The sequence below is a fragment of the Arachis stenosperma genome, chromosome 10, assembly GCF_014773155.1.
Source record: "Arachis stenosperma cultivar V10309 chromosome 10, arast.V10309.gnm1.PFL2, whole genome shotgun sequence".
Classification (NCBI taxonomy): Eukaryota; Viridiplantae; Streptophyta; class Magnoliopsida; order Fabales; family Fabaceae; genus Arachis; species Arachis stenosperma.
This window is the reverse complement of record NC_080386.1, coordinates 10,492,974-10,508,764: the sequence shown is the minus strand read 5'-3', so window position 1 is coordinate 10,508,764 and position 15,791 is coordinate 10,492,974. Positions and strand designations below refer to the sequence as shown.

General features: G+C 32.4%; 2 protein-coding genes across 5 annotated transcripts; both read right to left on the bottom strand.

Annotated features, from left to right (window-relative positions):
* Positions 1-3,403: 3,403 nt before the first annotated feature.
* Positions 3,404-5,737, bottom strand: LOC130954187 (protein NOI4-like). 2 transcript variants are annotated; one of them, XM_057880918.1, is made up of 3 exons: positions 5,601-5,737; positions 4,941-5,165; positions 3,404-3,574 (listed from the first exon to the last, which is right to left on the bottom strand). In XM_057880918.1, the coding sequence occupies exons 1-3, from the start codon at positions 5,607-5,609 to the stop codon at positions 3,548-3,550; spliced, it is 261 nt and encodes an 86-aa protein (XP_057736901.1). In that variant the 5' UTR covers positions 5,610-5,737; the 3' UTR covers positions 3,404-3,547. The 2 variants fall into 2 exon arrangements, with proteins under 2 accessions (XP_057736901.1, XP_057736902.1); XM_057880919.1 differs by having other exon boundaries at positions 4,941-5,162; positions 5,601-5,611.
* A 2,226-nt stretch (positions 5,738-7,963) lies between these two features.
* Positions 7,964-15,462, bottom strand: LOC130955059 (trans-Golgi network-localized SYP41-interacting protein 1-like). 3 transcript variants are annotated; one of them, XM_057881837.1, is made up of 9 exons: positions 15,128-15,462; positions 14,887-15,045; positions 14,543-14,764; positions 11,456-14,440; positions 9,971-11,132; positions 9,208-9,866; positions 8,816-8,966; positions 8,656-8,737; positions 7,964-8,471 (listed from the first exon to the last, which is right to left on the bottom strand). In XM_057881837.1, exons 2-9 carry the CDS (start codon positions 14,980-14,982, stop codon positions 8,369-8,371), a joined length of 5,460 nt encoding a protein of 1,819 aa, XP_057737820.1. In that variant the 5' UTR covers positions 14,983-15,045; positions 15,128-15,462; the 3' UTR covers positions 7,964-8,368. The 3 variants fall into 3 exon arrangements, with proteins under 3 accessions (XP_057737820.1, XP_057737819.1, XP_057737818.1); XM_057881836.1 differs by having other exon boundaries at positions 14,887-15,006; XM_057881835.1 differs by having other exon boundaries at positions 14,887-15,030; positions 15,128-15,461.
* Positions 15,463-15,791: the final 329 nt, after the last annotated feature.

Below are 15,791 nucleotides of genomic sequence, written 5' to 3'. Positions count from 1 at the left end.
CAATTCGTCCCTTTCGTTAGTACCCTGTTAGAAACCGTAGGTTCTTAGTCCCTTTCCTTCACTGTTCTTACAGATAGAGCCGACGGTAATGTTTGCTAAACATAGAAGCTATTTTTTGCTATCGCCTAGACTACGAGATACATGAAATATTTTAGAAGACACTCATTACTTTGTGCAGTTATGGAGGTTAGAATATTTTCTGTCTACTTATTAGTATTTTTTAAGGATATGATTTTACTATTTTCTGTTAGCATCAGGTTCCAAATTAAGAATTTTTTAAATGAGCTAGGACCTGAGATGTCTTTTATATATATATATAACTCAGCTTATAAATACAGTGCACCGAGTGTAATTCATTCACTCAATCAATAATACACTGTTTAGTTTTTTTTCACACTCCTTTCTCTTTTTTTCTTTCTCTCTTCTGTCTATTCTTTTCTTTCATTACTTGGGTAGCAATATTATTTTTTTCTTGAAACATTCATATGAACATTGGTTGAATGAGTTAAGTGTTTATTGTCACAGTTTAGATTGGCAAAATTTTTTTGGAATGAAGTTTTGAATAATGTTCATGTCTTAAACGAGATACCATGTGTTCCCTTGTAATTTGAAGCACCAGAGAATATATGATCATATAAAGATGTTTTTTACAATCACTTAAGAGTCTTTGAATGTAAAGTCTTTGTTCATATTCCCAAAAATGAGAGATTCAAGTTTGGTATTTTTATTGGCTGTGACATAATTGAGTTTGGTTATAGGTTTTATGATCCTATTAACAAGATGATTCGAAGTAGAAATATTATTTTTATTGAAGATTAAAGATGAAGGATATTAATAATGCAGAAAAACCTATAGTTCAGCCTAGTGAACATTTTTCTTATTTGGAAATTACTCCCTATAATATAGGTATAGCTGAAGATGAAACAGTTAATTTGATGCATGATGAAGTTGGTGATGATGATCATGATGAACAACCAGCTTTAAAAATTTTTGTAAATGTACTTAAAAGATCTACAAGAGAAAGGAAGTCTTCGTCAAGATATTCTCTATTTGAATTTGTCTTATTGACTGATAGGAGAGAATCTGAATGCTATAGAGACGCTATTGAAGATAAAAGAAAAGCTCAATGGCTTAAAGCTATGCAAGAAGAAATAAAATCTTTGTTTGAGAATGATATATATGAGTTAGTGAAGCTACATAAAGGTATGGGAGTTTTGAAGAACAAATAAGTATTTAGAATCAAGAATGAAGAACACAATTTTAGACCTCGATATAAAGCTTGATTGGTTGTTGGAGGTTTTAAACAGAGAAAAGGTGTTGATTTTGAAGAGATTTTTTCTCCTATTATGAAGATTTCATCTATTTGTGTGTGCTTGAATTAGCAGATTCTCTTGATCTGGATATTGAGCAAATGGATGTGATCGAGAAGAGGCAAAACAAAATTTTTGATCTTATACAAAGCAACAATCTTTGAACATTAGTTTTTTATTTGTTCATTGTTGGATTGGTCTAAAATTTAAATTGCAGGTATGTCTCATCTTGTTCTTCTTCTAGACAATAGAGATGTTGATTCGAAGTCTATAGTAGAAGAAATTGACTTTGTACAGTAGCTCTAATTTTAGGTATTTTTTTATTTTTTTGGTTTTCATTTGTAAATTTTAGTGTTTTAGTATTTTGGCTAGTTGTAGGTACGATTTGTGCTTTGTATCTCATATTTGATTATAACAAAGCTAGTTATTTTATTGGTTTAGACAACTTGTAAATTTTATCTTTCACATTAAGAAAATTTTTTATGTTAAAATTTTGGTGTATTTTTATTATTACTTTACTTGATATATTTATTTGTTCATAATTACTACTATATTATATTGTTATATTATTTTTATATTAGTTAGTTATTTATGTTGTTTCTATCACATTTTCATTTTTAGTTTAGTCTCTATTCAACTAGAACGATTTACAAGTTATATATTAGGGTTAAGTACTGTTTTCGTCCCTAAGGTCTGAGACCAAAATCAAAATCGTTTCCGACCTTTTTTCGTTATTAAAATCATCTTCAATGTTACAAAACGTTATAAAATCGTCATTTTCTACTTCAATTTTATTTTTTTTACCAAATTATCTTTAATAAATAATAAACATAATTAAAAATAATATTAAAAAATTAAAACAAAATCCACCTCCACCCCCTCACCCCACTCCCGTAAACCCCCACCCCTCACCCCTCAATGGAATCGAATCTCCAATACAGAGGTAAATCAATCACAATGCACAGGGGTTAGGGGGAAAAATGTTCACGAAAATTAAGCTCGTATGGTCAATCTAAGAGCATGATCATTCCATCACTTGCAAATTAGGAAACCAGAATTCAATTGGAAAAAAAAGATCTGCTTTCAAAACCAGCAAGATCCAAACACCAAGTTCCTGGCTTTTCCAACTTTTTCCAAAATAAATCAACAAAAAATTCAGATTAAACAATAATTCAACAATCATCATTTACAATTTCAGTTTTCATATCTAAAAATAGCAAAACAACAGAAATTAAAAAAATTAAAAAATCACAGAAGAAAAAGCAAAAGAAGAAGAGACAGAAGAAGAAGCAGAAGAAGAAGAAGAGGCAGTCACAGAAGAAGAAGTAGCGCCGGTGAGGTCCCCCTCTCGATGACGACGCGACGGCGTGGTCTCCTGATGGTTTCCAACTTCTTACCACACTCCTTCCAGAACCTTCCACAACAAACCCCACTACATCAAGCCACCGTTAACCTCCTCAAATCCCACTCTGTCTCTGACTCCGACATCTCCCGCATCGCTGCTGCTGCCCCCTCCCTCTTCTCCCCCGATAACATATCCGCCATGTTCCACTTTCACAATCGTTTGTTTTTTGCTTTTTTTTTCTGTTTTAGGTAGTGATAAAGGGAAGGGTGGGGTGGGGTGGGGTGGGGTGATTTTTTTTAATATTTTTTATTTTTATTTAAAGGGTAAAATTGTCCAAAAATTTTGTTTATGAACAAAAGGATGATTTTATAATATTTTGTAACGTTAACGATGATTTTAATAATAAAAAAAGGTCGAGGACGAATTTAATTTTCACCCCATACCTTAAGAACGAAAACATTACTTAACCCTATATATTATTTCTGAATTCAAAACCCATCAAATACGTTCATTGTTTAAGAATAATGTGTACCATCTAAAAATAATCAAATTAAACATAAACAATATAGGCATTATCACAGGCATTTTTTATAAGGTATTTAAGTATTAACCAATGGATGTCATCACACATTACATTAAGTAACCAGATAAGCATCATGAAATTAAAGTAACAGCTAGAAAAAGCTGCTCCACAATGATTTTGAGCATGAGGCACTGTTGACTTTTTTTTCTTTTTTTTTTTCTATCTGTTTCTTTTGTACTTCAACTTCCATAGCCTCCTCACAAATAAAGAGATGATGCCCAGAATCATATGAAGTTAATAAGGTGCTAGCATGCATAGCATCATAAACCATATCCCTATATATAGATACAATAACCTTCAAATGTTGTCTTAAGGTCCAAAGCAGAACCACTTTTTCTGCACCAAAAACCAACATGGACTTCAGTTTCATAATAGAGAAAATAAAAAGTACACAAAATCAATTTTTAATTACTCACTATTTATCACTTTTAAGATTTAAATTTATAATTTAATATTTAAAATTAAGAATTTATGATTTAGACTATAAAATTTAAGATAAGTAAAATAATTTTAAAAATAATTAGCTGAAAAAAATTAATTACTTAGCATTAGACATTAGTTATAGAAAAAATCATTGTCAAGAGTAATTACAACAATATTGATAAATTGCAACATTAATGATTTATCTTTTTAATCAATTATATGAATATTCTCCTAATTATTATTAAATAAGAGAAAATTGATGTATTTTAAGATTTTAAAATATTGAGAGTAATCATTACTTATATACTTGTTTACTATACATTCAAAACATAAATTAATTATTCTGTAGTAATTGAATTTTTATATTAAATAAAAATATTTAATTGTTATTTTTAACTATATTTTGTTAAAAATTACACTTTTTTAAATGTTTCTTTTTATGTTTGATGTAGGAATAACTATAAAATATTCTAGAATTATTACTTAGTATAGAACTCAATCATAACTTTTTAAATAGGAAGAATCTAATTAAAAAGTTAATAAAATTACAAGGACCGACATATTAATTAAATCTTAAAGCATTATTAAGCTGAAAAATGTTATCATTACATTAAATAAATTAAGTTATTCAAGTTGCATTGATTTACAATAATTGAGAATATACACAAATAATTAAGATGTGTAGAAATTATGAAGAGTTTGTTTGGTTTAAGATAACGTTTTCAATTTTTAAAATTTGACGTAGAAGAAAATAAAAATAATAAAATTTCGTCTTAAAAAATAGAAAATATTAGGAGAATAAAAATAGAATAAAAAGAGGGAGAGCAAATTAAAGAAACCCTAATGCATTGTTTGGATATAAAATGAAAAATAAGAAAAAAGAAGATAGAAAGAAAGAAAATAAAAAAAAATAAAAAATAAAAAAATCTTTTTGTGTTGTTTAGATGAAGAGAAAATAGCTAAAAAATTTAAAAAAAAATAAGAAGAGAGAAGATTATAACGGAATAAAATTACATTAATATCTTTATCTATATTATATATAAATTATAATTAATTAATGTAATTGTAAAAGGTAAATTTGTAATTTTATTTTTATTTGCATATTTTCCATCAATTTTCTTTTCATCTTTGAAGAGAAAAATGTTACTAGATCCCACACCATTTTTTTTTACTCAAATTTCTTTTCTCATCCAATCAAAAAAAAGTTTATTGTTCCATCCATTTTCTTTTCGTTCAAAGTTGTTTGATCTAAAGAATGTGTAAAGAAATGAAAACTTACAAGGCCAGTCTTTTGTTGATCCTGTTTGCGCTTTGATTTGGAATCGAATCTTCTAGAATTGTGTCTTCCAGAAGCTCCACCAGTTTTCTTCTCATCTCTGGCCTTGTTGAATATAACAGTGAATCCTTCTGCAGAAGCCGGATCATTCACATCCCATTCACCAAACTTTGGAAGAGGCTTTCCTTCTTGCTCATCATAATGCTGATGATTATTATTACCATTCTTCTTTCATTTCAAAACATACATACATCTCATTATTGTTTTCTTGTAAGTAATAAACAATATATATATATATATATATATATATATATATATATATATATATTCAAATACAATTATACTACATATATACAAAAATCAGCTATCAATCAACAATTATATATAAATTCGTATTTGGCATCTTATAAAATTTTTTTATTATAAACAAATTTGATAATTAATCTATTGCAGATTTGATTATTCTATTATATTAAATTTAATAATTATTCTGATACGTGAATTAATATGATAAATATACAGAAATAGATTTCTTGCTTCAAAAGAAAGCCAGATTTCAAAGGGGAGGTTAGAGAAACAAATAAAGAAATTGATGGCATACATTTTATGAAAACAAAAAAGAAAAGCTAATACGTTCATTGCATTGTTATGACAAAATCTTACCGTAGCCATGGGATTTGGTTATTGAAGCTTGGTGATATGTGATGGGACAAGAGAATTCTGGGGAGAAAAATATAAATATATTAGGCAAAAAGAATGAAAATGGTGAATTGATAATGCAGCATTTTATAAAATGGTTTTTCTTGAAGAAGAAACAAAAAGTACAACCGAACCTAGCTGTTATAATGCCAGGCTAATTGTCTAGAATCTTGTTTCCATGCTTATAGGGTAATGTCCCAAGGAGTCCCTTATTTGCATTCTAATAACAAACTTCCATTGCAAAAGAGTAATGCTATTTATGGTAAATAAGATGAAATAGTTATTTGTAAAATTAGGGTAACAAACATTGCTTTTTAATGGCAGTGTGCCAAAAGAGACTTTGGTAGGTTTTTATTTTGTTTTTTTTTTTATTTCTCATGCCATTGTTTATTGTCATTATGGAGCTGAACTTTAACTTTACCCCATCTTTTTAGATGGAGTATATATGAGAAAACTATAGAGAAAATAAATAAATAAGCAAATGAACTTTAAAAGAAAACGGGTCAGATTATAAAATATTACTATTAAGTTTTACGTAGAATATTAAGAACATAACACATGATCAATTTTACGTCACATGACAACACTTAACAACGAACTTTTGTCGAAAAGTTAATGAAAGGACCAATTTATGTAATATAGATCTGAAGCATTGAATTTTTTAGAGATCAAATTGATTTATGATCTTTTAGGAAACCAAATTGAACATTAACCCTAAGTATTCGGTGTTTTGTTATGTTAAATTATATATAAAAATAATGAATAACATTTAATATTTATTTTGTAAATTTAATTTTAATAAATTGTCAGTGTAAAACAGTTTTAGATATGTATTCAATTACATAATATTATGTCAATAAAAATAACTATTTTTTATATTGATCATGTGAATAATTATTCAAAAAAAAACGAATGTATATATATTTTTTATATTACCAATATATCAAAATTAAAATCTTATTTTATATATACTTTTTTTAAGAAGTTATTCAATAATGTAAGACTTACATATGTCATTATATGTGAGTTAAAATCAAATGACAGTACTTATTTAACCAAAGATACATCAGCTATAACTAGTTACATAATATATATTTTATTGATTAAACCAGCATTAAATCACAATAATAAGCATGTATGATGTAATTAAATAATTCTTATTCACACACACACATATATATATATATATACACACTACTCATTTCTTGTCCAACAATCTAGTTTCTTGTTTCTGTTTTTGTGATGTCCCATAAGAGAAATAATAATATATATCCAATTAAGATCCACATAAATGAAAGTCGAAGGTGATGATATGTGGAGTGAAAAAGACTTCCGCTCTACTGAAAAGGGAAAGAATCTCTCCATCTTTATGTAACCTACGTCAGATTTGTGAATTGATCTAAGTAGATGAATTCTTATTCAATTATTGAATAATTATTCTCTAGGTATAAGTCATTTTTTCATATAAGTCTACACAAGTCATTTTATCCAAGTCATTTTATTCTAACTCACCTCACGCACTTCTTAATCTAACTAACTTTTCAATCAATGTATAAATATATAACTATCTTTTCGAAAGAATTTCGTTTTCATTTTCGAATTTTCTCAACTTTTTTTATCTACGTTCTCTTCCATCTCTGCGTTTCTCTTTGTTCGTTCTTTACGTTTTTCAAATCAAGCTCTAAAATCAGTTTTGAACAGTTATCTCGTTGTTGAATATAATGAATAATTCAAGTTCAGATTGTCAATTGAAACAGAACGAAATTGATTATTGTTTTGAATCTAATCAAGTGATTGAGGTGTGGTTCGATTCTAGTTAAGTTTTCGTTAGTAGTTTATGATTCTGTAGGTAAATAATGTTGTTTTTGTTTGTCAAAATTGTTGTTCATTATTGATAGTTTGAATTGAATGTAATGTAAAAATTCTGCATTAAAAAAAATATTTTTCTGTATTTACAGTAAATTTCGTTGTAACACGAAGATATTTGGATGTATGTGTGCTAATAAATTTTGCATAATTCAAAACTCTTCATCTTCCCCGTTCTCATCTTCTGCCGCTTCTTCTTCTTCATCTTTTTATTTCATTTTCTCATAATTATTTTCGAATTTAGCTTCACAACTTCCTTCACTTTTCGCGATGATTTTTAGAGATTTTTGAGAGATTTTAATCCTTGTTTAAATTTTGAGCGTCGCAATTTTGATTGAGGGAAAAGAACTGTTTGCGTTATTCAAGAATTAGAAAAGCGCGTGCTTGCATAATCTAAATTAAAGGCCGATTTTGTTGAGTTTGAATCAACTTGTATAAATTTGTATGTGTAGCAGATCTCATTATTGAAATAGAAATGAGTCACACTTCAGTAAAAAACTAAAAATCATTTTACAATTTTATTATACTAACAAGCGAAACAAATTTCAATTCGCTATTTGCCACCCTAACACATCCCTTACTATTGAAACAATTCTAGGCCAATACAATGTTGAACTTGAAAGGGGAAAAAAATGTAAGCTACCAAAAATATCAACCTAAACATTGGGGGCTAGAATCTCTGAATCCCTAAAATGTGATTGCAGAGAAACTAATAGGGGATTTGGTGTAACTATAGAAGAAAAACATGTTAGGCTCCATGCAGAAGCAAGAGGGACAACTTTATATATAATGATAACAATATTAATATTAATATTACAATTTGCAGATGCAGCACCCTTCAAGGATGGGTTGATAACAGCTTTGTTCTACAAGATGGTCCCCAGTAGCCATATATGCAAGAGTAGCAGATATCCGATGAGTCCTAATCTTGCTCTTGGTCGATTCATCAGAATCCGACCACCGGATACCCTGCACAAAAAAAGAAAGCGATGAACTCCTGTCTAAGAGTGTGTGATAAAACTGAAAATCGTTCAGGTAAAAGTTAAAGTTATATAGGTGTAAAAATTTGGCATTCAACATCTAGACCACATATTTTACCATGACTCACTTTACCATAGGTGTAAAAATAGAGGGAAAAGAAAATGTTACATACCAGAATCCATCGATACGATCAGCAATGAGCTTTCCTTGTTTTGGTACAAGTCCAGAAGTGTTCAGAGACCTAAATGTATGACCTGCAAAGTAATAGAGAAATTAGGCCTTCCAGCTTTTAACTTAAGCAATTCATATATTACTAAGAAGCTCATGATTACCTTTGTCATCATCAGTATCAGTGCTCTTCATTAAAGCATCAGATTCCCCACCGATTTCAAGTGCAAGATGGTCACTAGATGATCCTTTTCGCATATTTCGCACGTTAGCAGCGGAAGAAACTGGAAATAATGCATTGTTGCCTAGCAATCCCTGTGTAGATAAGCAAACTTTTTTACTTTTACCGGCCAGAGGATATATATTTCAAAATAAATAAATAAACAAATAAAATAACATCAGAACCATCTAATCTTATGGCAGAAAAAGCCATAACCCAAACATTACAATTAAACATTGAACTAAGAATAGTTATCAAAGCAGACCACAGAGGAAAGAAGGCACAGATATTGCATCATGTACAAACTTAGGCATGCAAAAATATGCTAAAATTTACCGCTTCTTCAACTTCGGTTATCTCAGCCCCAGCAACTAGTGAGGATGAGGATGCGTCGAATAGGCTCCTTTGCTGGACAGCCTCTGGCTGAGAAGTCTTATCATTGCGCGAACCTTCAAGTAATTTAACCTTAGTTGTTAATTCATCAATAAACTTCTGACTTCCTACCAACTTAATACCAAGTTCCTGCACTTTCGACCTCGAATTTTCAGATTCTAAAAGAATGGCCCTGATATGCTTTTCTAATGCCGATATTAATTCCTTCAAACCTGTTGATTTTCTATCCACAACCCAATCACTAGCACCCAAAATATCCAAAACTTTTTCTAAAGCGAAGGTGATGTCGGACAAATCATTCTTGGCCATTTTCGAGTCTTCCCAATTTCTATTGAGCTGTTTGACTTCCTCCTTCAGATTCTTAATTTCAAGATCCTTAGTTTCGAGAGATGATTGAAGCTCTTCTTTATCATGATACAAGGAGTTTATTTGATTACGCAACTTAGTAACGCTATCAACAATGTGGAAGAGCTTCTTTGCAGGGGCTGAAGTATGAAGCTCACCATAATTTTCTTCAGACTCTAAAATAGGGATTTCAACACCATCTACCTTGTCAAATAGATCTCTCACCTGGGATGCTGAAAGAAGGGATCTTTCTGCAACTGGAAAAAGAAATTAAGACATAAACAAAGTAAATCAACATATACAAGTTAAATTAAATCCAAAATAATTCGATCAAAAAAGGTTATTTCAGTATGTTTCTTACCTTTCTCTTTTGCTGACAAAGTACTGTTCAGTGATAAAATCTCTGCCTCTTTTTCCTTTAACTTTTCTTCTAGGGCATGATGACCCTCTAAATTATTCCTAAGCTCATTGCAAGAACTTTGCAGTTCTTGAACATCAGACTCTAGTTGCAAAACTCTGTTTCTGTTTATGTCTCTTTCATCTATGGCCATTTCAAAAGCAGCTGTTGTTTCTTTCAATTTATTCTGCAAATCTTCAATTTTCACAGCATTTACGGTTCTTTCTTCCGCGGTCTTTTCAAAAGCGGCTGTTGTTTCATTCAATTTATTCTGCAAATCTTCAATAATTGAAGTGTTTAAGCCTCTTTCATCTTTGAGCATCTCGAAAGTAGCTGTTGTTTCTTTCAACTTATTCTGCAAAGCTTCAATTTTTGCAGCGTTTGCATCTCTTTCATTTGTGGCCCTTTCAAGAGAATCTTTTATTTCTTTCAATTCAATCTGCAAACCTTCAATTCTTGCAGTGTCTGCATCTCTTTCATCTAGGGTCCTTTCAAAAGCAGCTGTTGTTTCTTTCAGCTTAATCTGCAAATTTTCAATGGCTACAGCTACATGCTCACTTTGATTTACAAAATGTCTAATCAAAGTTTGGGCTTTTCTAGAAGCATTTTTCAACTTTTGTGAGGCTTCGGCATATATTCTGTCCATATGATGCTCTGCTTGCTCATCGGTTTCGTGGTTTAAATTTTCAACCTCAGATATAGAGCCCAGTTGCTGAAGACTCTTGTCAACTTCAAACTGGAGTTCACCAGTAGCATCAGTGCATGCAGAAAGCAACACACCAATATCATTCTCCAAAGAGGAAATAATATTGTCCTTTTCTTCCAGTAACTTCTCGATAGTATTTTCTTTTTCTTTCATAGTGTGCATGTTCTCAACAATAGTCATTATTTTGGTTTCTGTATCCAGCAGCTTTTCATGGAGAGGGGAAGTAAACTCATCAATGGAATTAGAAAGTTCATCAAACTTTTCTGCAATATGTTTGTTTCTCAACTGAAATCCTTTCACAATTGTTGAAAATGATGAAACTACGGTGTCAATATCGGCGCCATTCATCTCTCTGTTATCCAGTTCAACATCAAAATTTTCAAGGCTATCCAGTAATGCTTCTCTCATATGCAGATTTTCCTGGAGCAAACATCTTGTGTATTATGATAATGCCATACAATAAATGAAATATAAAGAACAGAATAACAGAGAGAGAGAGAGAGAGAGAGAGAGAGAGAGAGAGAGAGAGAGAGACGTGATCTCAAAAGCCCCATCTAATTTTCTAGTGAGTACACATTTCAAAGAATTATTAATTAACACCATTAAATTTTCCAGTAATATTATATATGGATAAATATTCCTTAATTTTCAGAAGACTCGGGTGGCATAGATATGTATTGATTATTAAATGTTCGTAGCATGAAGAATTAATATAGAGTAAAAGAGGACATAAACAATATTACCTCCTTCATAGAGTGTCCTTCAAGATCCTTAGCAGCCATGGAAACAATATGACCTCTTATTTTATTCAGCACATGATCCATATTCTTCAGGGTCTCAAATTTGCTCTCAAAACATCGTTTGACTCTGGGAAATAGAATATTGTTTTTCATAAGCACCTGAAGATCACTAATGATTCCAATGAGCTCTACAGACTTGTTCTCCAAGCTGCCACTCCTTCCAGCTAACTCGTCCATGCATGACTTTAACTTAAAACCAAGAGATGATATCTCCTCTTTAGCCATTTTATTTGCATCCTCTAAAGAAGAAACATTATCTTGTGCCTTTACTAATTCATCTTCCAGTGATCTTATAGTATCAGAGGCATCTACCAATTGTCTAGCATGATTCGCAGCTTCATCTTGCAACTTCTTCAGTTCATTTTCCATATCAGTCTTGACAGCTTGATCAGCATTATATTTTTCAGTCAATAAATTGACATTAATCTGAACCTGAGATAATTTATCTTCCAGATCTTTTATGGTCCTGCTGGCCTCTGCTAGTTCGGCTGTCTTCTGCATTGTTTCATCTTTAACTCTCTCTAACTCCGTCTCTGCAGCAACTCTACCAGCTTGAGCCTGCTCCTTTTCACTGGAAAGAACAGATATATCTTTTTCTGCCTGCGATAAGGCATCTTCAAGTGACCGAGTAGTGCTACAAGCATCAGCAACATTTTCTTTAAACTTCTCTAACTCCACCCCAACTCTTGATTTTTCATGTTCTAACTCTTTCTTTTCCTCAGCAAGTTGAGAAACACTCTCCTCTAATGAAGATAATCCCCGTTCAAGGGATTTTATATTTTCTTGGGCTTCTGCTAATTTGGTTTCCAGTATAGTGGCTTCCTCCTTTGCAATTTGCAACTCTTGTTCTGCATGTACTTTAGCATCTTGGCATTCACTGACATAACCAGCAAACCATTTTACCTTTTCCACAGGTTCATCAAAGACTGGATCAACTGAAAGAGCAATACCATCAATATATTCCATCACTCTTTGTGACATGTTTCGGCTCTTTGTCAAGAGCTGCTCAAACTGATTCCTTTCCCTTTCCATTTCCAGAAGATCAGCCTGTAACTTGGGGATGTTTTGCACTTCACTGGACAATCTATTGATCTGATCCATGTATTCTGAAACTGCAGATTCTTGCTTCTGCAAATCAATCCTCAATTGCTCTATTTCTGAGTCCTTTTCATTTATAAGACCTTTTAGATTGTCCCTATCTTGAACCAACCCCTTTCCTTTCTTAACTGCCATGGACAACTTATCTCTAAGCATGGATGACTTCTCTTCTGATCGTTCAAGATTTTTCATTAGAGAGCTCCTTTCTTCTTTAAGTGCTGTAATTTCCTCGGACGCCACTTTCAACTCATTTGATAGCTTACTCATATCAGATCTGATAACCATCTCTTCTTCCAGTATGTCCTCATAGAGAATTAAACCTTGGTCCCTAACATATAAGAAACTCTGAATCCTTTCAAACAGCTCAGAATCAATATTAGATGTGCTAGAGGCAGGACCATTCAGTTCTTTTAATTTGCGAAAGCATAAATCAATTATCATAGTAGTGCTAGAAGGGGATTTATCAATCCCTTCATCTTCCAGGTTTACCCCAGAAAGCTCAACCAACATCTTCACCATTTGATCCTTCTCCAAGGAAAGATGACGATTCATGCCAACAAGCTCCTCGTATTTGAACCTCAAATCAGTTAATTCTGACTGAAGGTAATCTTTTTCCTGTAATTCCAGCAAAAGCGAAATGCTCAAGCGATCAATATGGTTAGAGGATGCTTCATTTATTTTAGAAATTTCTTCCTGCAAAACACGATTATCATCCCTAGCCATATGAAAAGAATCCCTCAGCCAATTCATTTGAGATCCCAAATCAGATGATGAGACATGTTCTGGTAGGTCCACTAGAGATAGAGTATCTTTCAATTTGTGTAACTCCTGAACAGCATCCTTAAGCACATTTCTGTCATCCACGAGCCATCTAACTTTCTCTGTCACGTCAGATATTTCATGCCGATCAAGTTCTACATGAGACAAGATTTCTTCTACTTGTTCAAAAATGGTACTATTTTGTAGTAATGAGTTCTGTAGGGATTCAACCACACTATCTCTTCGAGCCAACTCTTCCTTAATAAATTCAGCAGCTTCTAGTGCAAGGGACTTCTCCTGTAACTCAGTTAAACATTTCTCCAGCTCACTGGATTTTTCAGCCAGCGATGTCTTTAGAGTGTCTCGCTGCTGTACCAATGCCTTTCCTTTCGTCACAGCCATACTTAGCTTCTCTTTGGTATTAGCACATTTAACCTTTTCCTGCTCAAGTTCTGCTTTCGTATTTCCAAGTTCAGAGTTTAGTTCCCCTATCATCACCCTTTCCTTCTCAAGCTCTTCAACAAGTTTTCGGTTTTCATCTTCTAACTGAGCCAGTTTTTCAACAAATTCTGATTCCTTTCGTTTGAAATGCAGTAACCCACCACGAGCATCAAGAAGTATGTTCCCATGTTCTTGCTCTAAGCCAACCTCAGAGAAAGACTGCCCGAGTTGATAAATTTCAGAAAGAATCTGATTGTACTTCTCAATCAAAAGTGCCGTTCCTTCCTCGATATAAACTATTTTCCCACTTACAGAATGATCTGATAATTGCCACGGATCAACAACTGCTCCAAGAGAGGATATCATCTTATCCAATGCAATCTCAATATTATGATCCTTCTCAAGCTGAGCTTGTGATGAAACTTGCAAACTATCGTTGGAAACTTTGGGCCAATCCTCCGAAGCAGTTTTCACTAACTCCAACGATTCTTTTATCATCTCCTTCAATGGAACATCCACCACCTCGCGAACTCCATCCTCACCTTCATACGGCACTGACTTGGGAGAACTCAAAGCCTTCAGCTGCAAATGAAGATCAATCACCCCCTGCGCAATGGCTTCTCTTTCTTCCTGCACCACACAAAAAAAAAAGAAACACGCACAGAGACAATTATCAACCAATTCGAAGTCTCATCACTGCTACCCAAAACAAGTCCAAATATCATAACACACCTGATGCAGCTCCAGCGAACGACGCAGCTGCTCCACCTCGCCTGCTGAGCCCAACTCACCAAAATGACCCTCTTGATGCACAACTTGATTCACCTCTTCTCCGTTATCATCGTCCCCGGCAGCACCTTCTTCGTTGCTATTATCAGTTGGCTTACTATCCATTGTGATAAGCTCATCAGAGCAATCAACAAACATTCCATCGTCCCCATCATTGGCACCACCCTGCTTCACTCACAATAATTAAAAGATCAAAACATGACATTGGCCCATTTTATTCAGAATGAAGAATAAAAAACTTGGCATTGACCCATTTTTTGGTTTAGCTCAGCTAATTTCCAATTTACCTGATTAATTGCAACCGAAGTGGTAGATTCAGAATCCCCATTTGGTGCATGGTCGTGCCCGTTATTGGAACCTGAATCCGAATCAGCTTCCGACATTTCAATCACTCAGCATCTAACAGCCTACCAGCAAAACAAGATTGGGATCTGCAATTTCAATTTCTTTATTTTCCCCAACAAAAATGCACTAGAATCAAAATCTCAAAAATGAACCAATACAAATCTAAAGTCAAAGCAAACGAACCTGAGAGTTAAACAAATAAAAAAACTATATTTGAAAACCCTAATGCGAAATTGGGTATGATTTATTGATTTTGGGCTCCGGAAGAGTGATTAATGAGGCTCAGAGCCAAGCAAACTGGAAAAAATAATATTCACTTCTGCTGTTTTGTTATGAGGGCGAAATTTGGATTGTAAATAAAATAAAATAAAAGGAGAAATATATAATAATTCTTCTTTTTTTTTTCTCAAGGAAGGTGAGAAGGCGTTATTATGGTTTGGGTAATTGGATTAAGTAATCACTGCAGATCCTGAATATGTTGCAAAAGGTAAACCATAAACGGCAACGCTTTGAGACTCGTCGTTGACCTTTCTTTCCCTCTTTTCATACGCAAAACGACGTTATTGTGCTGTTTTTGCGGTTTTTAGTACTTAAAACGACAGTGTTTCGATGAGCTCAGACGCCACTTCGTGTTGAGTTAAATTGGTCAAACTTAGGAGACTCCATTCCTATCCTCTCCTTTTATTATTATTATTATTATTATTATTATTATTATTATTATTATTATTATTATTTTGGTCAGAATAATTCTTTCGTAATAAATATTTTTCATGTTTGTTATTTTTGGGAACTTTGACTGCATATTTTATTCACTTATTTATTCTCTCCAATCTGAAACTAGACAAAA